The 27,538-nt window shown below is 35.2% G+C and overlaps 1 protein-coding gene across 1 annotated transcript in view; it reads left to right on the top strand.

Moving 5' to 3' along the window:
- LOC150085190 (leucine-rich repeat protein 1-like) overlaps positions 1-19,147 on the top strand; it is a 33,784-nt gene extending 14,637 nt beyond the window's left edge. The window contains exons 3-7 of the mRNA XM_090373860.1: positions 1,845-1,943; positions 2,184-2,600; positions 3,817-3,960; positions 11,879-12,030; positions 18,910-19,147. Of these exons, the coding sequence (XP_090229986.1) occupies positions 1,845-1,943; positions 2,184-2,600; positions 3,817-3,960; positions 11,879-12,030; positions 18,910-19,147 (1,050 nt within the window). The remainder of the gene's footprint in view (positions 1-1,844; positions 1,944-2,183; positions 2,601-3,816; positions 3,961-11,878; positions 12,031-18,909) is intronic.
- The last annotated feature ends 8,391 nt before the right edge of the window (positions 19,148-27,538 follow it).

The raw sequence follows: 27,538 nt of genomic DNA, 5'->3' as shown, positions 1-27,538 counted from the left end.
GCTCCTAAAAACTAAATAACAAACAAACAGTTTATATTGCACGATTTTGCATTGCACAAGGGTTTCTAGGAACACAACTATCGTGCTATACGAGGACTGACTGTATTCATTATGATTACAACAGAGGCTTAAGACATATCTGAACTTCAACAGCTGCTACTCATTGCTGGTTTGGAGCAGAAAGTGGCTTGATCATATAATGTGGGGGACCCCTTTCCGCTTTTATTATAATAAATAGTCTTAAAACTTTTTCATTAGATATTGTATAATAATATTTGTATACCTAGCTTTGTTAAATTATATTTAACTATTGGAGGATTTCAGCTTAAAAGACCTAATATTGGATAGTTTAATATTGTATTTATTCTTTTGTATCAATTGTATTTATGTATTTGTTTATTTTGATATGGCTTTAATGGCAATCAAATATAATAAGTGAATACTGGTTAAAATCATTGTAGTATTATAATTTAACCTTTTCAGCAGTATCTTTTTCACTCTCCACCTCCCCAAGTGTAGTATTCCTATATATCATTGACATGGAGTTTTGTCAATGATATATAGGAATTTTGCTAGCAGAGACAAGGAGGTGATTATACCTTTGTATAATGCAATGGTAATATACCTTTGTATAATGCAATGGTAAGGCCACACATTGAGTACTGTGTACAGGTTTGTAGGCCTCATTTTAGGAAGGATGTGGAGTTGCTAGAATGAGTACAGAGAAGGGCAACAAGGTTGGTGAAAGGAACAAAGGGTTTCTCTTACCAGGAGAGGCTTAAATTCTGTAAGTTGCAGCATCTGGAGATTAGGCACTTGTGAGGTGATCTGATTGAAGTGTACAAGGTCTTGAATGGTTTGAGCAGGCTCAGTGCTGATGGGATACTTCTAATTGCTCAGATTAAGAACCTCAGGGGGCATAGATTCAAAATGAGGAAAGACAGTTGTTAGAATAAATGTGTGGAAGTTTGCCTTTAGCCAGCAGGTAGTTGATTGCTGGAACAGACTTTCATCTGTTGTTGTGGAAGTTGATAGCTTAAATAAATTTAAGGCTGAACTAGACAAACATTTGGAGTGACCAAATGGGGAAGATTTTTTTTTGGCTGATGCTCTATAAGCTTGCTTTCTTGCATCATATGCCTCTGATAATGCTAAAGTATTTATGTTTTTAATGTATAGGCTCTGTGGAGTGCATGTATATATTTACTTTTTTTTCCATGTTTAGATTTCAAGGTGTATGAATGCCTATTTTCGTTTTTCAAGGTCAGATGTATTTTAAATGTGTTTGTTTATGTACAGATTGTCTTGAAATCTCAGTGCCTTGCTATTTCCTTTATGTGTTTCTAATTAACAGTAGATATAGTTTTAATAGACGGCAAAATAAAAATTGCTTTGAAATTCAGAGATTGTTATTTTTAGTTTTCTGATTTTGACCCAAAATTGAAGGAATTCTCTAGAATACAGATGTAGATGATATTATTCTTAAAAAAAAAAAAAAAATTAACTTTTTCATGTTTTTTTAAAAAAAGTTTAATTTTTAACAAATAACAAAGAACAAAATTAACAGTAATTTCAATCTACTGTTGATAGTCCTGTTAAAATAAGAACAAATTAATATTTGATAGCATTTATGTACAAAGTTTTCATTTTTGCAAATCTTAAATTCCATAGGAAAACAAAAAAAAAAAGACACTGCACAGAGCCCACTACTAGTAGAAAATTCAGTGTCTGAGGCCACATGTGTTTGCTGAACTCTGCATTTTCCTTATAATGGTGCAGTTTTACTGTGTGGAAATTTTTATTAATAAGTTGATAATATGATAATAATTTGTTTGTTTTTATAGGTTGTTGGAAATGTGGAGCAAATTTTCACCAAGTTTATTGCAGATGGAAAACTTACTCTTCGATTCAGAGAACCTCCACATGACCTTGTCATTAAAAAGGTAATATGTTAATAGTTTGTATGCGATTAAGTTTGGTTGAGTTAGCATTAAAATAAATAATTTGCATTTTTGCTCCCTTCAGTATTTATTTGGCTAATCCAGTCAAATTATACTTAAAAAATAGTATTTCCTTTGTTGATTTATTGTTCCTATTTATTCCATTTATTGTTCTTTTATTATTTTGACTTCATGTTCAAAATTTATACAATAAATAAAAAACATTTTTGTTTTTCTTTTTAGGCAGATGCCATTCAGTTAAAAGCATTTTGCCGTGCACTTCATTTGGCTATTCAGAAGAAGGATATAAATATTCATTTTTCTCAGCCTCCAACTACAGTTCAGAAGCCCAGGACAAAACTGATCATAGAGAATCCAGCTGATTATTATGCACAAATAATCAAGCTTCCTTATACTTTAATAGCATTGACTATTCGTGGTTGTAAGTTGAATAGTGTAACTTCAAGAATCTTTCACCTTAATCAACTTCAGAAACTTGATTTGAGTAATAATGTATTGTCAGTTTTACCTCCAGAATTGTCAGGCCTTAAGCTTATTGAATTGAATCTGTCTAGTAATAAGCTGGAAAAATATCCATATGAATTATGTAAAGGAGAAATACAGAAATCCTTAAGGACGCTGAATCTTAATGAAAACAATGTAAGTCTTACCATAGTTCACTTAATTCAGTATCACTACTGTTTTCATTTTTTTGTTGAGAAGTGTAAGCAAGTTAATAATGAATTGACTTTAAAGGCAGTTTTATTAAATTGCCAGTCTTATATATATATATATATATATACACACCTTGTACCTAGGTATACCTTGAATCCTAGGATTTAGTTTTATTCACAGATTTCTTGAAGACAGACAGGTACCTTGAAGGTAGACAGTTGCACATGTTTCTGGACTAAAATAAGATATTTCATGATAAGTTGATTAGGTTTGTAGAGTGAAATTTGACTATTTTAAAATCTGTTTTAACCTGTAGCTCATACAGTTTCATGTAGTCCATACGTCACATGCATACATCAATGTATTTTGAAGATTTGCAAGGATGGTTCAGATGTAGTTAGTAACCCATATAATGTTCTGCTGGGAAACTTGAGGAGCCTAAGCTTTGTAATTATATAGGTCAGGAGTGGCCAACTTAATTTGTGATGCGATCTACTTTTTTCCTTCAAAATGTGCTGCTAATCTACCCTCTCAAAAATTTCATTGCACAAAGTGCACAAATCGAGGGATGACTGTATATTTAAAATTCGTCGTGATCAACCGACATTAAATCTGCGATCGACTCGTTGGCCACCCCTGATATAGGTCATCATTAAACTATCTATAAACTTAAGAACCTTTCAGCAAAATTTGAAATGCTTATTCAGTATTTCCAATAGGGAAATACATTCAGTATGTCCCTATTTCTTTGGATTGTTTTCCAAAATCTTGATGTGGCTAAATAAATATTAAAGGATAGTAACAATATTCATACATTTTTATGTATTTATTATAATAAATAGATAAAAATGTGTAAAAGTAATTTCCCATGCTACTCTAATATCATTTGTCAGCAGCAGTGAAAGTGGTTCAGATGGAAAAAGGAAATCACATGCTTGTTGGCCATTAAAAATATTTATGAATGTGTAATTAAAATTAAAATCGCTGAGATAAATTTATCTTTAATTTAGCTTTATAGTGTGATTTAGTTCTGATACTTTTATTGGTGAATGCATGCATTTGGGGGAAGGGGGAGGGGGTGAATGTTAACATTTTTCACATGATAGCAATGCTTTTACAGATATTATTTGTTTCCTTTTGTTTGTGAGATTTTAAACATTTATGTTATAAAATATACAGATGAGTTTTAAACCTTCTGCAGCTAACTTTTCTACCTGCCGATATCTGTGCAATGGAGAGGCTTCAGACGCTTTCTGTGAGCTCCAACCAGCTTTGTTCCCTTCCTGTTCATATTGGTAAGCTTAGAACTCTCAGAAGTCTTCATGCTAGTGGGAACCAAATTAAGGTATAGTAAATTGAGAACAGATTTTATTTTTGCTTTATTATTTGACTATTTTAATATACTAAGATATGTTGCAGATAAGTTTCATGTCCCAGTGCTTTGTGTAAAATTACATCTAATATGCAGCATCTCAAAAAATGTATAATCATTCATTACAATATATTTTTTGTGTAAATAAACAAATTATTTGTATTTTATATAATATAACACCAGATAGTATAACATCATGAGTAAGCTCATTACACATAGTACAAACTGCTTGACATTCAAGCAACATAAAGTAGTTTTTAATTGGTACTGGAAATCTGAGAAGCTGTGTGATAAGCAAGGATTATGGAGAAGTGATTTGCAGCCGAGCTTCCAACACAACTGGCAGTTTCAATTTGTGATAAGTTCAAGGCTGATGATACAATGTAAGACAAAAAAATGTCTTGCATTGTATAACTAATTGAATGTCTTCTGTTCTGCATCTCCCAGAACAAAAAGATTCTCTGGGAGATGTGGGATCTCACTAAATGCAGAGAGTGCTGCTGTAGTGCTATAGACATTTATGCAATCATCAAAAAAATAAATTATATAAGTCTGAGGTGTGCTCATGATTAACAGCAGCAGGAAACGTTTACACCAAATTCTGAGGTTTGCTTGAGGATACTGTGCCTAATCCTGATCAGTATATGGAGTTTTGAATGGTTTCAAAGGAAGATGAATGAAAATGAACAGCTCATTCGTTGGTTGTATACAGTCAGTTTTAAGCTCATTGGTAATATAAACCATCTGTGCATAATTATGTGTAGTATTTCACAGAGGATCGAAACATTCATGTTAAAAAGGTCATGAATTTGCCTAGAACTTAGGATGTGTTCTCTTTCTGATATTTTAGGACTCATTTTCTTTGGGGGAATGGTTACTCTGGCTCATGGGCAGAAACTGCCAGGAAGAATAGCTTACAAATATTTCTGAGTTCTGGCCCTCAGATTGGCCATTTACATATGAGATATAAATCCATAAAATTGCAAACTCTGGAAAGCTTAGAGTGCATAGTCTGCAATGACACCTAATACTGAAAGTCTCAAGGTTTAATTGAACTTAAATTTTAATTGAAAATAATTTTAATAGAAAAGGTTTCATCCATAATGAATCTGTATGTTGGAAGCTTAGCCAGTAATTCAAGACTGTTGCATTGAGATAGCAGTGTTGAAGTTTGAGTATCAAATAGCAATATCCTGTATATTGTGAATCTGATAAATGTCATCTTTTCCATAAAACTTATTCCAGCACATGTATGCTTGTGCCATTCTTTCTGTTTCAGAATTTTTGATGACACTTGTGCTTGTATCAACTGATATTGACATTATTTACCAGATTTGCACCTGAGAAATCTTTTTTTAATAAAAAAAACAAAATTTCAGCAAAGGTTAAAGGAATCATTAGAAAATAGTTTTAAGGGTTACACTTGGAGTGAAGCATGGCTGCACCTTATTGGCACCTCTTTTTTATAATTTTTGTGGACCATTTAATAAAAGAATGGTATATTACTGGCAAAGTATACTGTGGGTGATGTAAAAATTGATTCATTGTTATACAGGGTGATTCACTACCAGTTCGACAAACTTGCAGGAGGTGTAGGGAACACAAAGACGAATCGGAATCACATAGCATTGTAGGGTCCGAAATGCCTTCGTCATGCAGTAGAGGACGTTGAACGGGAGGTTGCGTGAACAGCGATCCCACTGGAAGTCAGCATTTGCGAACCGTTTCTGTTGAAGAAACCAAGTAGCAAAAGCCTCCGGAGTGGATAATCTTTATTTGTGCCTGTGATTTTTTTTTTTTTTATAAGTCAGTTAAACAGATTCATTTGGTGCAAAAGTGAAACTGACCGAAAGATAAAATTAGCTGTTCATAAGTTTTGAACACTGTTTTAACCTATGAAACTGAAACCTAGGTAAGAAAAAAAAAGATTGATGAAAAATTAGAATCTTCAATAATGAAAGTTGAAAAAAAAAATCATGACACAGGACTCTGCACCTCAGTTGGGCGAAAGAATATCGGCACTGGACTTTGGATGATTGGAGACGGGTCTCCTGATCCAGTGAGTCCCATTTCCAGTTATTTTATGCAGACGGGAGGGTGCATATCTGGTGGAAACTACATGAAGCTATGCATCTGTCATGTCAACAAGCAACTGTTTAGGCAGGTGGATGGTTGTTAATGGTCTGGGGGTATGTTTAACTGGCACACGTTGGGACCTCTGGTACATCTAGATCAGGGGCGGGCCACATCCGGCCCGCGACGATGTTGAATCCGGCCCCCTCGGTAAATGCATAAATATAGAAAATCCATACCTGACTACACTCGCCGTAAACGTTCGGCTTAATTCGGTTCGATCGGGAATCGCGCGGCCAGTACAACAGTAACCAAGTGATTCTACGCAGCGTCAAAGAGTTATTTCCTAATTATTATTGTAGCATCGATCGAACGAAGTTCCTTTGGGTTTGACTTCTTATTGAAAAAAATAATATTGGTGCGAGATATTTTATGTTTTATGCCTTTTCTAATTATTACAATTTTTAATTAATATAATTTATAGCCCATAAAATGAGCCAATTAAAAAAAAAAAAAAAAAGAAAAATTGATGCCGAATGCCGCATTTTCAATGATAATTGGACATTCAGATATTTTTTTTAAAAATACATTAATAATTTGGTAATTCAAGTAATATAACATTTTTTTAGGTTCTGATTTTTTTTATTAAATCGTTCAATCTATTCCGGCCCGCATCATGATGCAAAAATTTCATTCGGCCCACTGACGAAAAAAGTTGCCCACCCCTGATCTAGATGTATCTCTGAATGGTCCAGGTTGTGTCCATCCTTGCAGATCTGCATCTCTTCGTAGTCATCGTGCACCCATGGGGCAATAGACTCTTTCAACAGGACAGTGTGCCTCCCCACAGAGCTCTGGTGACTAGAACATGGTTCAAAGGGCATTCCAAGATTTTACCATCATGGAATGGCTTCCCTGTTCACCGGACGTGAACTCCGTGGAGCAGCTTTAGGATGCTGTGGAAAGGTCTGTTCGAGCTTTGGATCCTCCACCCAGGAATGCGACAGAAATATGGACAGCAGTTGCAGCAAGCATGGATGGAAATACTTGTGGAATGCTTTCATGAACTAATAGACTTGATGTCTCGCTGTGTGGTTGCCCTTATCCCGGCGAAAGGTGGGCCTACCCGTTACTAGGTAGGTATCCCAGCTAACACCATGGTTTCTGTCCACTCGGTGTATAACATGCTGTATAGTACAGTATATGGAAAAAATATATAATGCATATACAACATGCCCACCATGATATGCAGCCAGTGGCAGTTATGATAACATTAAGATGAATACAATAAAGTGTTAACTAGCAAAAAAGATAGGGCAAAAGGGTTACAAATGGTATTTTGAAAATTCTGAAATTTATGTTTAGGCATGAACAATTCAGTATTGTTCTAAGAGCTCAACAAATGAGTTTATAGTTCATACTGCAAAAATTGTAAGGCAACACAGCATATGATGGGGAAAATTAAATTCAGTTTGTCTCCAAGATCATATTTATAGTGTCCATTAAGCACAATGACAGCAATGTTTGGTGTATCGCAAACTTGTTTTACATTGACCTCCATCAATTGAAGGGTCTTAATGATTGATTTGAATGAGCTTGTGCTAGCAAAAATGTCAGAATGCTTTTACAATTTCTCATTAGTTGCAGGAAATAAAAATGCATACATTCACACAAGAAGAACATTCTTTTGATCAGGGGAAGCCCTACAGACAAGATGTGTAGTCCAGTGTACTATCATAGTAACTTGCAAGCCTGCTAAGATTTAGATGACAATGAAACTGATTATTTGATATAAGTTTTCATACCCCACTATAGTGGGTTTATACATAGCCTTTAGGTTCAGTGCTAGGGCAGCTATGCACAAGCTCAATGTCATAATCATTGATGTGAAACAGCATTTGGAGTGGTGTGTCATTCTCAATGTTCATGGGTTCTAGAACATTGGCAGAAGGTGCTGTGGATTTGTGAATCTTGCTATATATTGTTTTGTTGCCCAAGATCTGATGGACATTTTGGGTGGGAAATTGGCTGAAATTGACTTCCTGTCACAGTATCATCTAGACCCTGAAGCTTAATGGAAGTTGCATAATGGTATGAGGCTATTTTCAGCTGGTATGAACAGCTGGCTCATTGGTGGTTGCTCATTGCCAAAACTGTGAAGTCAGTGACCCATTGACTTCTAAGACAAGTATGAGCTATTTACGTGTGTCAATACTAACAGGCCCTGTCAGTATCAGCACAATGGCCCCATGTCGTACAGGATTGGTTTTTGGATAATGATGTTAAAAAGTTGGACTGGCCAGCTCTGAACGTAGACCTAAAAAGCAATGACAATTGAACACTTGTAAGAATTTGAGCACCATTTATGGCTATGCCAAAAAACCTTCCCCATTCCTCTAATACAGGAGGAATGGAGGAAATTCTAGCTAACCTACTGAAAATTGGCAGTGTGCCCAGGAGAGGATTGTTTTCATACAGCATGCTTCCTATAAATTAACGTCAGAGAATTCAAGACAGGTGCTTGGTGAGAGTGGTAGAAGGGCACCCACATGAGGAAGAGCTTCAAAATTTGTGAGCTTCAAAGCTTGACAACTAGGTTCTTTAGAGGGGATATGATTGAGGTCTAAGTCTGAGAGGGGATAGTAAAATTTAATGGAAAGAAAATTTTTGCAATCATAAATTATATCAGAGGTAGTGGCATATATTAAAATTATGGGGGAAAGAGTTTTGGACTGTAGTTTGGATTGTAGGAATTTTTTTTTTTTTTTTTTTAGCCAGAATACAGTGATTAATTACTAGAGTAACTTCCATGGGTACTTGAGGATGACAGCTTGGGGCATTTCAAAAGTCAGCTGAATCGGTACCTGAGGATTGTGAGGCCCTTCTCCACCAGACATTACTCAATGTGTAAAATTTTAATTACAACTTTATTTGTACAGGATGGCTACAAGTGTTATTTATACTTATTTTTTTGTGGTGATGGCAATAGATAGTATATAATTAAGAAAATAAGTGAATAGAATTACTAATGGATAGACTTTATCTTCCTGAACTGTGAATGCATTTTTGAATGCTTTTCTGTGAATTCATTAACATTTGAAACATTACTGATCCACAACAAAAAATCTTAAAAAAAAAAAAAAAAAAAAAACGATCAGTAATGTTTCAAATGACAAACTCCCAAGTTTTTTTTATGGTGTCTAAAAAGACTTAATTTTAACATATCTAAACAAGGTATAAATTTTCATGTCAAAGGTCTAGTTCACTGTAAAAACCTAAAAGCAGTATCTAATTAGTATTTACTATCAACATTCCTTAAACAAAGTACATATACAGTTTCCTACTTAAAGAATTTTTTCCTCTGTCAAAGAAAATTCAGCAGCTGAAATAAAAAATGCAGAATTGAAAACTGAAGTTGTTACATACTAGAATTTGTCTAATCTTTAAATTTATTTAAACTATCCATTTCCACAAGACCAGATGGAAGGTTGTTCCAACAGCCAGTTGCACTCTGGCTGAAAGAAAACTTTCTCACATCTACCTTGCAAGCTCCCTCTTTCAATTTAAATTTGTTTCTCTCTCTCTCTCTCTCTCTCTCTCTCTCTCTCTCTCTCTGTGTTTCATCCATGAAAGAGTTAGGATGCTATTGGCATTTAGTTTACTCAATCTATTTAAAGCTTTATAAACTCTTCATTCAGTTCTTACAGGTCCCTAGTTTCCAGATGCTCTAATGTCAGAGCACCCTTTTGTGACCCTGCTTAATCTTGTTGCTTTTTTCTGCAACTGTTTCAACAGATCTACATACCTCCTGATGAAATGAGGCTTCCAAAGCTATTTGCAGTACTCAAGATACGATCTAACTATTGACATACAATAGGATAACCACCTGTTTGTTCCTGCTGTTGAAGTTCCTGTATATCATTAACAGAGCTCCATGAGGTAGCGTAGCAGCCTTTTCACACTGCTCAGAGAACATGTTGTACTGCACTACTTTAAATATGGTATCACCGAACTGGTATGTTATTCTGAGATTATTGTTACCCACTGCAGTGCCTTGCATTTATCAACGTTAAATATCAATTGCTACTTTTCAGTCCATTTGCCTAATTTATCCAGAGTCTTTTAGATTAATATACCTTGATTATTGCCATTAATCATCTTGCCCACCTTTGTATTAATCATCTTGCCCACCTTTGTCTGCTTTGAAGCAGACTTAGACAATAAACTTTGTCTTCATTGATATTGCTATTAAATATTTAAAACAATAAGGGGGACACCAAACCCTGAAGGGCTCCTCAAGCATACCTTTATCCATAGCAGTGACTTGTGCTTAATCCTCCAGTTTGTACAGCAGTCCATTCATGTGGAACAATATCAGAAGCTTTACTGAAATCAAAATATATGATGAAAAATTATTTTTTTGCATTTATTTCCTCAAAATAACTAATTAGATTGGTTAGGCAAGATCTTCCCTTGCTAAATCCATGCTATGATTGCTGTATAAGTGCATGCCTGTCAAGGTGATCCTTTATTAATTCTTTAACCACAAACTTATTTTCCCTGAATAGACCAAAAGAGTCAAGATTACAGGTCTGTAGTTACATACTTCACTCTTTGACCTCCCCCCTCCCATCTTTGTGAATAGGATAGACATTTGCACATCTTGTCTGTAGGTCCTCCCCTGATCAAAAGAATGTTCTTCTTGTGTGAATGTATGCATTTTTATTGTCTGCCATTAACCTTATCAGTTCATCTGATATATCCATAGATGGGCTAAATGTGAACTTGAAGTTCATAACTTGTCTTCACGACTAGATGGCCAATCAGTGAGCAAGGGAGAAATAAGTTATCAGACCTAGGGTGGGCACGTGTGTGTGTTAAATGGTGTTTGGATCATTGAAGACACGAATTTGTGTTCCTAGATGGGACTTGTTTTGTATGTTGTGTCACATTTATTATCTATTTATCAGTTCATCAACTTCTCACACATTATTTACAGAACTCAAGAATCTATTGCTTTTTACACTTAATTTTATGCTGTGTAATGGTTAAAGAATGGTAAATGTTTTGGAAGAACTTTGTGGATATGGAATCATATTGAAAAATTCATCAAAGGAGCTAAGTTTCCTAAAACCAAACTTGTTGATTCTCATTAAGCAGCTCTGTGATTGTTTCGTGAAGTGCAAGATGGAATTTCCAAAACTATATGAGATGTGTCAGTCGAATTTTAAGGTTTAATGAATCTTTAATTTTAATGAATTTTAGAGCCTTTTAAGAGGCTTCACAAATTATTGCATTAAAACTGGATACAGAAGAATTCTGCTTTGAGGGTGTTAAGTATTGACAGTAGTGCATCACCTAGTTTGAACAGTACAGGTTGACATCACAAGGTTGTTTTGTTTCTAGTCTGACCTAAAAACCAAACAACCTTGTGCTGTACCTAGAAGCCTGTGTTTTTGCAAATTGGGAGATTAATAAGTATTGACAGTAGTGCATCACCTAGTTTGAACAGTACAGGTTGACATCACAAGGTTGTTTTGTTTCTAGTCTGACCTAAAAACCAAACAACCTTGTGCTGTACCTAGAAGCCTGTGTTTTTGCAAATTGGGAGATTAAAAATTCACTGATTTTCCTGATAAAAATTGGAAAATCTGATTATTTGAAATTTGTAGGTCTGTGTACTTCTAATTATTGTCTGAAAATATTTAATTTTATCAACAATAGACAAAGGCTGGACCTTTATTTCTCCTGTAATTATTTTTACATCCTAATACAATTTGTACTTTTTTTTTAAAGTCTGTATTGTTTTATATTTCAGGTTTTGCCCTGTACAATTAGAAATCTGAATCTAGATATATTGGACATATACCAAAATCCTTTTGATCCCCAAGTTACTATAACACACTCTCGAAGTGAAAACAGTCCCCCTTCTTTGCAAGAAGTAGCTGCTGTTTCAGTTGTTTCACACAGGTAAAAATAAATTAATATATTATATAGTTTGAATTACATTTTAATTCTCTATGTATTAAATTACAGATCTTCTCAACTTTATTAGTTTATAACTTAATTTATTAGTGCATCTTTTCTATTAATTTATTGGTATTTAATTTCTATACTTTTATTTAATTATTAGTAATTAATGTATTAGTATTTAATATCTTTATACATTTTATTTCTCGAAATGGTTGACTGATTAAAAGTTTTATTTTATTTTATTTATTTATTTTTGTTTAAATTTCTATATGGAACTACTGCTGTCATTGAATATTTGGTAATTATAAAGTTTCTTCCAGAGTTGTAACTGAAAATACCAAGATCAAATTTTGCATTTTTGCCACAAGGTATATACAACAAGAGTTATTAGTATTGGAAAATTGATACGAGGGGGCAAGCTTATGCAGTAGACCAAGAGGAATGTGGGTTGATGGTGTAAAGAAAGCATTAGAAAAAAGAGGGTATACTCTAACTAGGACTAAAGATCTAACATGAAATAGGTTTTTATAGAAGAACAATGAAAAAGGCAACAATTCTACTTTTAGATTGTCCTTTCTGTAAACACCAACAGTATAATCAAATCAATTTACGATGGACTCTTCATAATCAAATATCATTCACATATATGATATGTAGTAAGTGCCGGTCATTGTGATAATGTTTGCGAATTGAATTTTAATTCTATTAAACAGTAGTTCTAATAAGTGAAACTAGGAGGAATATTATCCATAGGCTATAAAAGTAAAGATATAAAGCACACATTTACACTTTATTACCTTACTGAGTGGGCAGGAGTGGGAGTGCAGTAGCACATGCTCTTTGAGTAGACCGGGGTTCAAGCCCCTGACTGCTGAATACGGTCGATCTGCCAACCCGCACTGGACCAGCGTGGCAGGTTATGGTCCATTTCCCTCAGCATGAATTGTTGAGGAGGCTTCCATCCTGCAGTGGGTTGATAATGACTGCACTTTACTTTTACCTTACCAATTAACAAAATTAAACGATATGTAAAAAAAAATCTGAAGGATATTTTCCACATGTAGCAAAATAAATGTATGCTTGTGTACATAACTTGATTAATACTGTAATATATACATGCTAACTAATCTATTTCTGTTCACTGACTTTTTTTTTTTTTTTGGTTGTAAAATTTAAAACAGTAAAAAAGATAAGCAATCAATAACAAAGAACATGACACACACAAATTACAACTAACACAATACTAGCAAGTGAGAGTGTGGAGTAACAAGTTTATGAAGCTGAAAAAATAAATAGGAATGAACAGAAGATTCTGAAAATTTATTTGTTGTTTTTATATGATTGATGATTTCATGGAAGAGGAAAACACATTTCACCATAATAATGTAAAAATCCACAGAATTCCACAAATGCAATAAGATAGTTTACTACCCATTTATAATAGATTGCACTAACAGAAAAACCCAATAAACCAGAAACTGAAAATTGGTTTTATTGTTTTATGGTAGTGATCTCCAGAAATGTGCTTTAGAAAAATATCACGGTGTTCAAAATTGATTCTTATAGCCAAACATATGATAACTAATAATGAAAGGTGGAGTGCATTTTAATAATTTGAATTGGTTTTTTGAAATTTGATTCTTTAAAGTGGCTGATTCTACCAACCAGTGATTGTGTTAACCTGCCCTATTTATTTCACTTTACGATGGGCTTACAATTGTCTCTGACCAAACCATGTAGTCCTTCCTCTCAGCCAATAGCAGCGTTTGTAAATGTGTTGGCTGCGTGTTTTGTTTTTGCATCTTTAGTTGAAGTGATTTTTGTGTTGTGCTTATTTGACATAAATTTATATAAAACTAATAGAATTTCCATAATAAAAATGACCTTTTAGAGAGATAAATTAGTTGTAGAATATTGGGTTATAGTTATTGGAATGAATTACCAAAAAACAATGTGTTTTTGGCTTCACATTATATTTTCACGATACGATAGTGTCGCTGGAAGAGATTAATATCATAAAACAGTGGTCCACTGTATATTGAACTAGAAAAAATGTTAATGAAAAATATTATTTGTGGGCATTTTAAAGCTCTTTGGTTGTGGTGTTAAAAACATCCTATTTTGCTGCTACTCTTTTTATACTCTGAGGCAGCCACCCAGTGGTGAGAGGAGTGTACGTTTTCATTGTTATTGCAGCCAGTACAGAGTTTGAATTGCATTTAATATTTGAATATTAATTGCAGTTAACAATGAAACTCACATTTTTTATATCAGCATTATCAAGTGTGGTGTTACTAAGTACTATTACCAGACCCAGCCTGCTCTTTGACATTATTAGCATTAGTAGAGGCACATGATGCAAGAAAGCAAGCTTATGCAGCATCAGCCAAAAAAAAAAAAAAAACCCTCCCATTTTACTCCTCTATTCGTTCCAAATGCTTGTCCAGCTCAGCCTTAAATTTAATTAGGCTAATAGAATTTCCATAATAAAAATGACCTTTTAGAGAGATAAATTAGTTGTAGAATATTGGGTTATAGAACTTCCACAACAAAAGATGGAAGTCTGTTCCACCAATCAACTAACCTCTGGCTAAAGGCAAATTTCCCCACATCTATTCTACAACTGTCTTTCCTCAATTTCAATCTATGACCCCTCGGGCTCTTAATCTGAGCAAGAGGAAGAATCCCATCAGCATTCAGCTTGCTCAACCCATTTAAGGCCTTATACACCTCAATTCGATCACCTTGAAGGTGCCTACTCTCCAGGTGGTGCAATTTGCAGATCTTAAGCCTTTCTTGGTAAGGGCACCCCTTTGTTCCTCACCAATCTTGTTGCCCTTTGTACTCATTCTAGCAACTCCTCATCCTTCCTAAAATGAGGCCTCCAGATCTGTACACAGTACTTTAGGTGTGGCCTGACCTGACCATTGCCTTGTACAACAGGATAATCACCTCCCTATCCCTGCTAGCAAAATTCCTTATATCATTGACAAGACTCCATGGCCTGCCCTGGCAGCCCATCTGCACTGCTCAGCGAACCATGTTTGACTGCACAATTACCCCAAGGTCTTTTTTTTTCACTTTCCACTTCCCTGAGTGTAGTACAACACAGTTGTTACATTTCTCTTGGGTTATTGCTACCCATATGCAGTACTTTGCATTTGTCAATGTTAAACTTCAGTTGCCACTTCTCAGCCCATTTGCCCAACTTATCTAGATCCAGTTGGAGTAGCATACTGTCTTTACTGTTGTTGAGAACCCTGCCGACCTTTATTATCATCTGCAAACTTGGACATTAATCCTGATATGCCTTTGTCTATATCATTGATGAACACACAAAGCAATGGGCCCAGCACTGAACCCTGGGGAACTCCACCAATAACATTTGTCCCCAAAGAGCAGTGTCCATTGATTACCACTCTGTCGTCTCCCACTCAACCATCCCTTTATCCACTGTAGCAACTTGCCCTTAATGCTATACTTCTCCAATTTGTACAGCAGTCTTCCACGCGCAACAGTATCAAAAGCTTTCCTGAAATCCAAGAATATGGTATCGAAATTATTTTTGACATTCAGTTCCTTTGTGACCATATCATAGTGTCCAATCAAATTGGTCAGACAAGACCTGAGAATAAAATTTTAGTTACCAAAATAAATGAAAATAAAATTTAGTTAAAATAAAAATTACAAGAATTAAAGGAGGGGTTTTATAGAAAATGGCTTGTGAACTTTTCAGTTGACACTATGAAGACGAGAAATTAAAACTGGAACTGATAACCTGAAATTTCTAGACTTATAACATGTTAGCCTAATGCTAGTAAAGGTAAAGATTTGAAAACATAGTTAAAAGTAGCCGTAAGAGACAACCAAATTAAGACCAAATTCGCCCAAATAAGCCTTAAGTTAAAAGCAAGTAACAGCAGCACCTGGAAATAAATTTTCAACCAGAATCTAGAAATTTCAAAGAGTAAAGAACACGTTATGTGAACATAATTTTTTTTTTTTATGTTGTGCTTATCTTTTTCAAACTGCCAGATGGCACTATATATAATATAGAATTTCCAGATTCTACTATTGAAAATTTTTATCATTAGGTGCCACTGTCAATTAACCTTATATTTAGATTTCATTTGCTTGCCATATTTAGTTTTGGTTTGTGTTTTGTATTTGTTTAATTGCAGTCAGTTTATTTTGATTTTTTTTCCCCCCTTTACATATACAGTCCATTCCAGTTATTTGGGACACATCGGGACTAGTGCATTTTGGCCCGATTAAGCGGCTGCCCCAATTATCCGAAGTTTCTAAATAGTTAAAAATACAATGTTACCCCCCCCCCTTTACAATTGATTCACTGTACAATCAGATCATGTTACAACGAACTCACCATAGTAAAGTACCGTTCACTATATGGTGTGCAGTATAAGCCCTGGTCATTGCGATCACATTTGTGAATTGAATTTTAATTCTATTAAACAGCGATTCTAATTAGCGAAAATAGGAGGAATATTATCCATAGGCTATAAAAACAAAGATATATTAAGCACAAATTTACCCTTTATTACCAATTAAAAAATTAAATGATACGTGAAAATCGAAAGAATATACGTGATAATCGGAATAATTAATATGTACATACTAACTAGTTGACATTTCTGTTCACTGACATTTGTGGGTGGGGGTTAAAATTTAAAACAGTAAAAAGATAAGCATAACGAGTTTTAAAAATAGGAATGAACAGAAGATCTGAAAATTAATTTTTTTATATGATTGAAGATTTCATGGAAGTGTAAACACATTTCACCATAATAACCTACAGAATTCCAACTGTTGGTATTATCGCAAATTCAGTAAGATAGAGTTTACTGTCCGTTTATGATAGATTTCACTAACAGAAAAGCCCAATAAACAGGTGACTGCTAATTGTTTTATGATTGTGACCTCCAGAACTTTGACCGAACCGCGTGGTACCGTCCGAGGTAATTGTAGGGTGTTGCAGTCTCCTGCCCCGATTAAACGGCATGCTGTCCCAATTAAGTGAAGTAAACCCTGGCTATTTTCTCGGTTGGGTTCTGTTTTTTAAGATTTTCCCCAAATAAACGGCTGCCCCGATTAACCGGTGGCCCAAATAACTGGAATCCACTGTATCTGCAGTGTAAGTTTATTATCCATATCGTATATTTTCACATATGATTAGATTACTTTATTTGTCACTAGACTAAATATGCGATATGTTACTCAAAATTTCAATTATTTTTTTCCATTTTTATGTTCACATAACATATTTTTTACTCTTCGAAATTTCTAGATTCTGGTTGAAAATTTATTTCCAGTTGACACTGTTTAGTTTTATATTTACATTTCTTGTTATTTCGTTTTTATTGCAAGCTGTTGCTTGTAACTTTGCCTAAGTGTTATTTCAAGTCTCTTGCTCTCTCTTACGGCTACTTGCTTTTAACTGTTTTCAAATCTCTTTACCTTTACTAGTATTAGGCTACTTTGTTATGTCTCTAGAAATTTCAGTTATCAGTTCTAGTTTTAATTTCTTGTCTTCATACTGTCAACTATAAAATTCACAAGCCATATTTTATAAAATCTCCTCCTTTAACTCTTGTAATTTTTATTTTAACTAAATTTCATTTTCATTTATTTTGGTAACTAAAATTTTATTCTCATATTTATTTATGTTTATGCTTTTTGGCTTGTGGTTTACATCAGAAATTAAGACAAGTGTTGCTATTTGGCTTGCAGCCCTGGCCTTTGGCACCTGATGAGAAGCCAGTTTTGTAAGTTGTGTGAAAGTATCCTTATTTTATCAATTTTTTAATTATATATTCTTATTATGCATATTTTATTAGTTATCTTCACTCTGTCCCCTGGACTGGACTGGACTGGAGATTTTTTTTTTAGGAGCATTAGCAACTAAGGCCATATTGCTCCGGGATATGCGGTGGTCATTCCCTGACCTTTCCGCATCCTCCGTATTTGGTGGTGACGGGCTCGAACCCCGGTCTAATCAAGAAGCGTGTGCTACGCACTGCTGCTCCTTCCCACCTGGCTACGGAGGCGCCTACTCTGTCCCCCTCACTATCTCTCTTTTTTTTTTTGTCTCTCTCACTTTCTTTAACGTAATTATTATTTTTTTTCTATTGCTTTATTGTCCATGCTCTACTTAGGTTTAGCATTTGTTGCCTTTGACTGCACTGGACTACTTCCTCATTTTTCTACCTTCTTATTTCCACTTTCTTATTATTCTATTCAACATATATGTGTGTCTAACTATTGTTACTTATGTTTTATACCTAATATTTTCCGTTACTGTATTTACTTTATTCTTTCTTATTATTCTCCATGTACTAATACCTGTGATTAGAGATATCTTCTGTAATATGTTTTGTAAAATTAATAAATAATAATAATAAACAAATCAATTTCAGATAATAATTCAAATATAAAATGAACAGTAGCTAACTTTCTGACAAGAAGAATGATACTTATTTACACAAAGCTCAAAACAAAAATTATAACAAGAGTGGTGCAGGGTCTGTCAGACCATTCCCATATAATTCCAAGAAAACAGTGTAGTACTTCGAGAATGACCAAAGCAAGTCTGCATGTATAATTAGTTACAGCTGCTAATCTCTGGTGATTAGCAGATGTTTTTCAAGTAGATGTTTTTCAGAGGGATCTGTCAGAGCAGTTACTAAGTTAGCCATTAATTTGGCTATAAAAGTAGTCTACTTTAAAAAGTTGTGTGTGTGCATGCATGCACTTTTTTGTTTTTTTATATAAATATAAATATATTTTATATATATATATATATAATTATATATTAAAATATGTAAAACTGTTTTATCAGTAACAGTGATATATTTTTAGGATACAATATACAGCAGAAGACTTACCTCAGAGACTTATTTTATATCTGTCATCTGTTCAAAGATGTCCCTGTGGACAACTAGTATTCAGTCAGAAATTTGCAGGCACCATGCATTTGAATTGTTTACACCTTGCTGCTACAGTCATGATTGAGAGGATTAGGATTTTTGTACCAGTAAATGTGATTTTTTGTTCTTTTATTTGCCAACAAAAATATGTAAACAGGCAGTTGTTCTAACATATTTTGTAATTGTACATATTCTGTACATTTTGTATTATAGTGATTAAATAAAAAAAAAATAATTGATAATTTCTTAAAAAAAAAAAAGTCCCATTTTTGAGATCTGTGTTTATTCTGGTTTGCTTCTTAGTTTACCAGGATTAATGAAGCCGATCTATGGCATGATAATTACTCCATAATGTTATAGATCAGTTCCAAAACTACTGAGATCTACAGACCCTTTCATAAATCAAAAGTTCACGGACCCCTTCAAAAATCAAAAATACTTTGCGGACCCCTATGTATAACATATGCACATGTTTTATATGTATATATACGTGGTCAACCACCATTTCGCAAACTCCCTGGAACTGGTTTGGGAAACGCTGTTATAGAATAATGGTGTTTTATTCTGAGTCAACCATAAAGTTTTTTTAAACAAATTAATGTTGGTTTTTTTTTTTTTTTTTTTTATTAGAAAACACACTGCCTTTACATCAGCATAAAGTCTGATGCTCATATCTAATATTAATTTCTGCAAAATTGATATTAAATATAATTAAATTTTGCAGAAAGAGTATATGCATTAAATTTAATTAAATTGAATCTTAACTCAAATCATATTTGAGTATAGAAGCTTAGCTCTGGTTCAGTTCATGAATTGAAGTCTACAAAGAGTGTAGAGTGTGTTTAGTGTCAAACAGCTAGGAATGCCTAATGACAGCAGCTGAGCTGTGCTGGTAGTTGTATCCCACCTGGGACAGCATGCCGGCTAGGAACAGCCAACAGCATGGATGACTGTGGTGCATAAGGTTCCCATGGCCATCCATCCACTGGTTGAAGGGGCTGGAACAGAACATGCAATTTATATTATTCGCTCACACAATTTATTTTTTTTTTGTACATTTTTAGGCAACATTTTATATTTTCTACATTTTACAACTTTATATATATATATATAATTTTTTTTTTTTTTTCATTCAGACAAGGGAGGGGTGACTTATTAAACAAGCAAAACTGACACAAAGCTGTAAATTTCACCCATCCAATTATTTCTTTTAAAATAATTTAATGCTTGTTTAAGCATTGCTTTAAAGAAAAAGCAACAATTTAAATAAAGCTCACACAATTTAAATAACATACAAATAATAATAATAAACACACACACACACACACACACACACACACACACACACACATTTATATAACAATTGTACTAATGTTAAGTATTTCCTTTTTTTTTTTCTTTTTTTAAACAAACTTCCTGTCATACTTTTACATTCTGCTTTCGACATTTATACATTCAACACACTATTTCTGGCATTCATTCACTCATCCAGGCACACTTTTACGCCCTTACATTCACTCAGACTCCATAGTCATTCGCTAATTTTACTCAATTTCCACATTTACTCTTTTAACACATTCATCCTTCACACATCCAGAGGCATAAATTATCATTCACTCACTGTTCCTAGCATTTCCTTTCATATTCTCGCCTTTATGTTCACTCCAATTCTCATTCATTCAATCCTCATTCATACTTCAGAAACCTGCAGCTTACTAGTTTTTTCCAGCTGACAGGTAACTCTGGCTGCATGTCTAGTATTAGTAATGGCCGCACGGTGCAAGAAAGCCTATGGCTTATGCTGCACCAGCCAAGAAAAAAAAAAAAAAAAATCCCGAATAAAAATGATATATAAAATAAATAAATAATAAGAAATAATAAGAAAAGGAAATTAAACCTATCATCCTATGTGCTTCCCTCACCCGAAGGTACTATCCAGATGACCTTTGACTTTCCCCAAACTGTCAAGCCTGTACCACCCATGTAGGCAATCTATTCCAGTAATTTACAACTCTCTGGCTAAAATAAAACTTCCTGCAGTCCAATCTAAACATTTCCTCCCATAACTTGAATTTATGTCCCCTAGTTCTAGCATCATTTATAATCTTGAAAATTTCATCCTCATTCATTTTACTGATGCCTCTCAGAGCCTTAAACACCTCAATGAAATCTCCTCTAAGGTGTCTAGTTTCCAAACTGCAACCCACATATTCGAAGTCTTTCTTCATAAGGACGCCCTTTTGCCGATCTCACCAGGAGAGTTACCCGTCTTTGCACCCTTTCAAGAAGCTCTGTCTTTCTTTAGGTGCGGTCTCCATACTTGAACACAGTATTCCAAGTGTGGTCTAACAAAAGTCTTATATAATGGGATTATCACGTCCCTATCTCTACTTGCAAAAGTTCGATAGATCATCGATAGGACACCATGGGCCTTCCTTGCAACCTGTTTATAATGCTCAGAGAATTTCATGTCTGACCGTATCGTAACACCCAAGTCCCTTTCCTCCAGTACTAGGTTTAGTTGAACTCCACCAAGTGAATAAGTTTTTTTGGGATTACTGTTTCCCAGGTGTAATACCTTACACTTTGTTGGATTAAAGCATAGCTGCCATTTTTTTCTGACCATTCCCGAAGTCTAAGTCTCTCTGAAGAAGCTCAGCTTGACAGTGATCATTAACTACTCTACCAATTTTAACATCATCTGTAAATTTCGACATCATGCCCTCTATCCCTTCATTGACATAGTTTATGAAAATTAAAAACAACAGTGGTCCTAATACTGATCCTTGGGGAACCCCACTTTTTACATCAACCCAATCTGAGGAATAGCCATTTATCACAACCCTCTGCCTCCTGCCCTGAAGCCATCCTGCTATCCATCTAAGGATTTTACCAGTGATTCCAACCCATTCCAGCTTATAAAGCAACCGCTCATGTGAGACTGAGTCAAAAGCTTTGCTGAAATCTAAATAAACAATGTTGAAATTATTTCCAAAATTCAGCTCGTGAGTGACCCTTTCAAAATAGTGAACCAGATTTCTTAAAAATGATTTTTCCCTTGACAAAACCATGCTGAGTATCCTTGAGAATTTCAGTTCCAGACAAATGATCCTGAATTCCACCCTTGATCATTGCCTCCATGATTTTCCCTACCATTGAAGAAAGACTGACAGGTCGATAATTTCCCACTTCACTCTTAGAGCCATCCTTATGTATGGGAGATACATTGGCACTTTTCCAATCCAAGGGAATCTCCCCAGAGTCTAGTGATGCGCACATAATTAGCCTCAATGGTTCAATGCACTCACTTGGCGCCTCCCTTAAGATTATAGGGTATATTCACGGTGGGCAAATGCGGCTCTTCGTTGAATTAAGTGCGGCTTCCATTGAAAATTTAAATCCGTTTTTTTTTTTTTTTTTATTATTTCAGAACTTTTTTCACTGAATCTTGTTAAATTAACTAAGTAACTAATATTTTGTTATACGGATTTTATGTTGTGTTTATTTTTTTTTTTATGTCTAGATATTTTGCTATTTTTATTTTGATTATAAATAAATCCGCGCGCATTTACACTGCTGTCACCATCAGCAGACTTGTGCAACACTACACTGGGAGTGGGTAGAAAATGTGACCAAACCTCCCATAAGAGTTTCAATTTCAGACTTTGGAATTAAATTTATTTAAATTTTTTGATAACATGACCTCAGAAAATACGAACAAGAAAGTAGAAAATTTTGCTTTTATTGACAATAATGGAAAGTCATGTCTTATTTGTAAAGTTACAATTGAAAACTACAAAGTAAGTAATTTACGTCAACATTACGAAGTAAGTCATCCCCACTTTTCAACTCTATATCCACTCAATTCAAAATTGCAAACAGAGAAACTTAAGTCCTTGCAATCTGGTCTTCATAAGCAACAAGGACTCTTGTCTTCTTTTAGTCGCGAAGATGACAGGGCAAACGAAGCTAGTTTTTTGACAGCTTGGAATATTGCTCGTGCCAAGCATCCATATGGAGAAGGAGAATTTATTGAAAGAAACTTGGAATAAAGTTTTGGATCCAGATAATACAAAACTGCATAAATTGATCGCACAGGTTCCTATGTCATGCTGAGTGTCGTATTGGTGCAGTTAGTAAAAATGTTAAATAGTTTGATGTGTGATCTGAAAAATTGTACAGCATTTAGTTTAGCTCTCGATGAGTCTACAGACATTCAGGAAGTTCCACAATTGGCTGTTTTTGTCCACTATGTATCTGCAGACGTAAATGTGAAGAAAGAAATGTTAGACCTAGTAGCTCTTGTCGAAACAACTCGCAGTATAGATGTTAGAAATGTGCTTGATGAAGTAATGTACAGGTTTGAATTGCCTCGTGATAAACTTGTAAGTGTTGCGACTGACGGAGCACCTGCAATAATAGGGAAAAAGCAAGCTCTCATTGGTCTTTTAAACAACGATCCTAAAATTCCACGTTTCTTATCTCTTCACTGCATAATTCACCGCGAGCATCTCATAGCGAAGTACTTCAAATACGGAAATGTGGAAGATTGTTTTGCAAATTGTGAATTTAATTAGAACAAATGCCAAAACATTGTCAATTTAAGAACTTTTTAGAAGAGTTGCGAGTGAATGACGAAACAGATGAATTTGCCCAGTGATTTATCCCTGTGGTGTGTTGTAAGATGGCTGTCAACTTACAATGTTTTGGGCCGTTTTGTGGAACTCCTAAATCCCATCATAACAGTTACAAAAAAAAAAAAAAGAAAAAAAATACCAGAATTAGAAAATGAAACTTTGCTTTCTGACTTAATGTTCCTTACAGACATTATAGAACATTTGCAAACACTTAATTTGGCTTTACAAGGAAAGGGAAAAATTATTATTGATTTGTCACAAACTATTTAGTTTTGAAGCTAAACTTCGGCTTTTTGTGTATGATCTTAAGAACAAAATATTTAATCATTTTCCACGAGTAAAAGCAAATATAATATCAAAGAAGAAAAGTTGACGAATACAAAGAAAAATTGGAAGAATTGCAAGCAGATTTCAAACATAGGTTTGAAGATTTGAAATCTACATTTGCATATTTTGTGAACCCATTTATTTGTGATATTATTGAAGATGGATTTCCAATTTCTGAAATAATACTTGTTGAAAAAGCGGCTGGGGAATTGGAGTTATTAGAGATGAAAGAGGATCAGGCATTGCAAATGCAGCACAAATCTACTTCTATAATTGAATTTTGGAAACTTGTGCCAGAATCAAAATATCCACATTTAAAGAAAACTGCTTGCTGTCTAATTTCAATTTTTGGTACAACATATTGCTGTGAATCTTTGTACTCCACAATGAAGTTCGTGAAGTCGAAATATCGTTCACAGTTGACCAATCATCATCTCACTGAATTGCTGCGAACGACTTTAACAAATTTTATGCCAAATGTCGGCGCCTCCGTAGCCAGGTGGGCAGGAGCAGCAGTGCGTAGTACACGCTTCTTGATTAGACCGGGGTTCGAGCCTGTCACCACCAAATACGGAGGATGCGGAAAGGTCAGGGAATGACCACCGCATATCCCCGGAGCAATATGGCCTTAGTTGCTAATGCTCCTAAATAACAACAACAATGCCAAATTTAAAAGATTTGATCAAAGGTCTTCGTTAAATGTTATACTTTTTATTAATGCATTTTTATTATATTTTATTTTTATTATTAAAATTTTGAAATAATTATTTTGTATTTTCTTTCTCTTAATTATATTTTCTTATATATTTATACTTTACATAGCACTTAAGACTTGTGTAGAATATGTAAACTTCGGTCCTTGAGGTTCTCACAGACATTCTCTTAGATATGCCAGACAAGCTGTACTTGCTACCTGGGAGTCTAAAACACTGATGGAACTGATATTCGGGTGACACTCAAGTCAAGTGGACCCAATTTCGGCAAAGTCTGGACGGTCTGTGACAGCCAAATCCTCTGCTTGCACCTTCACGATGGTGGGACTGTTAGTAATTCTGGATATAACCTCCTTGCACAAGTACATGGTGGGTGACCACCCAGGTGTGAACCAACGTAAGCAGGGGTCGAGGTGTGGTGCCCACACCACATTGGAGGAACGCCGCCCTCTATGTTACCAGGCAGTACTAGGTGGTAGATGACTCACATCAACCGGTGAAATACCACCACTTTGCTTATTGGAGGCTTGAAGTGGTGGAACCCATGTTTAGTCTCTAGAGCTAAGTTCCGGTCAACCCTTCCCTATCTCTTCCATCATGCAGTATGATTGATGACTTTTGAGGTTATGATGAACATCGTGGCGAGATCCAATATAATATGTAATCATATTAATTAAATTAAATTAAATTTGAATTTGTGTATTTAAACTATGTAACTATGGTGTGGCTCTTTATAATATATGAAAAACTGGAATGCAGCTGTCATTGACCTCATGCATGCCCACCCCTGGTATATTCCATCAACTCCAGGAGCCTTACTGGCCTGTAGGCTTGAAAGTTTTTTCATTAAATAATCTTGCAAAATTTCAATATCATTAATTACAAATTTTTCAACTTCGCTCCCACAATTTCCCATTGCCACAAAAGGTTTTTCATTTGTAAATATCGATGCAAAATAATTGTTGAGTTCATCTGCATTGGCAGCTGATGTATTTAATACTATCCCTTTTCCCTTAAGTAAAGATCTGGTTTGTCCTTCTCTTCTTGGCATTTATATATGTGAAGAATTCCTTATCCCATCCCCCCCCATTACAGATCATCTTAAATATACCAGTCTCTTTAAAGTCCTTTCCGTGAGTGTTGTCATGTTTGGGAACTCAGTCTGTTTTGGTTGGTTGTATGCTGTGATGAGAGCAGTACCAGCCTGCCTTAATTCCCATCAGTCACATTTGGTTACTTTCCTACCTCTATGGTCCACTGGAAAGGAGTCTCCAGGGGCAGGGCATCAACTCTGGTAAAGTCCCGGTAATTTCTGAGTCAATTCAGGTATGTTCAGTCATGTAGAGATTTTGTCATTCACTGGGCATGGGGAGGGAAATGGGCTGGTTATATATTTGGTCTCTTGATTTGCTACAGGGACTGGTTGAAGAGCCTGTCTCTGCAACGTTCGGCAGATTTCAAAAATGGTTTGATCATACTTGGTGAAGTATGATCATAGCAATTTCTGTGATTAACTGTCTATGTTGATTTTCATAGATTGCACAGTCATATAGAACGTGTGCCCAATCCTCACTTTCGCCACAGGTACAGTGGGGGTCATCAGCCAGTCCCAAAGAGTGCAATTTAGCTTTAAGGGATCCATGACCTGTCAATAGAAATGTGGTATAAAGTCCTGGAGCATACCACTTAGGTGGTTTTGGGCTAATCATAGGAAGAAACCTTTTGGTAGTAGCACCTTTGGTCTCTTGCTCCCATTCAGTTTGCCATATCTGATGTAGTTGTGTGGCAATTTGTCGTTTCGCTGCCTTGATGTCATTGGCAAGGTTTGGAATTATGCCTAGGAAACCCATGGGGATTCCTTGTTTTAGTCTATAATATAGCCCTTTTTTCGCAATTTCAAGGTGCAGTGGTAGGGTACCGGCCAAAACTTGCAGGGCCGGGATACTAACTGTACAGCATGCTCTAGTTATTGTTAATAAGACTGTTCTTTAATTGAATGCCATTTAATTTTGCTCTGTTTCTAACTATGGCTGTACAATGGAACCATATGCCAGCACCATAGGAGATAACAGGTAAAAACACTGCTCTGTAAATGAGTACCAGGGTTCTGCACTTGAGACCCCAATTTGGCTCGGCTGATTCTGGCAATCATTCTGGCATAGTTTGGACTTTTTTTAGCCGAGTATGACAAGTATTAGCATTAGCATTAGCATTAGCATTAGTAGAGGCATTTGATGCAAGAAAGCAAGCTTATGCAGCATCAGCCAAAAAAAAAAAAGAAAAAAAAAAAAAGTAACATAAATAAATAAAAATAACCACTTCCACTTCACCCCTCTGTTCGTTCGAAATACCTGTCCAGCTGAGCCTTAAACTTATTTAGACTATCAACTTCCACGACAAGGGATGGAAGTCTGTTCCACCCACCAACCACCCGCTGGCTAAAGGCAAATTTCCGCACATCTATCCTACATCTGTCTTTCCTCAATTTGAATTTATGCCCTCTCAGGTGATTTTTCTGAGCTAGAGGAAGAATCCCATCAGCATTGAGCATGCTCAAACCATTCAAGGCTTTGTACACCTCTATCAGATCACCCCGCTGGTGCCTAGTTTCCAGACACTGTAATTTGCAAAACTTAAGCCTTTCTTCGTAAGAGAACCCCTTTGTCCCATTCACCAATCTAGTTGCCCTTCTCTGTACTCGTTCCAGCAGCTCTACATCCTTCCTGAAATGAGGCCTCCAGGCCTGTATACAGTACTCTAGGTGTGGCCTGACCATTGCCTTATACAAGGGAATAATCACCTCCTTATCCCTGCTAGAAAAATTCCTATATATCATTGACAATACACCATGAGCTACTCTTGCAGCTCGTCTGCACTGCTCAGA

Source organism: Mastigoproctus giganteus, chromosome 5 (assembly GCF_048544385.1).
Source record: "Mastigoproctus giganteus isolate SK-2022 chromosome 5, ASM4854438v1, whole genome shotgun sequence".
Classification (NCBI taxonomy): domain Eukaryota; kingdom Metazoa; phylum Arthropoda; class Arachnida; order Uropygi; family Thelyphonidae; genus Mastigoproctus; species Mastigoproctus giganteus.
Note: the sequence above shows the minus strand (reverse complement) of the source record. Positions and strands in the feature narration are given on the sequence as shown.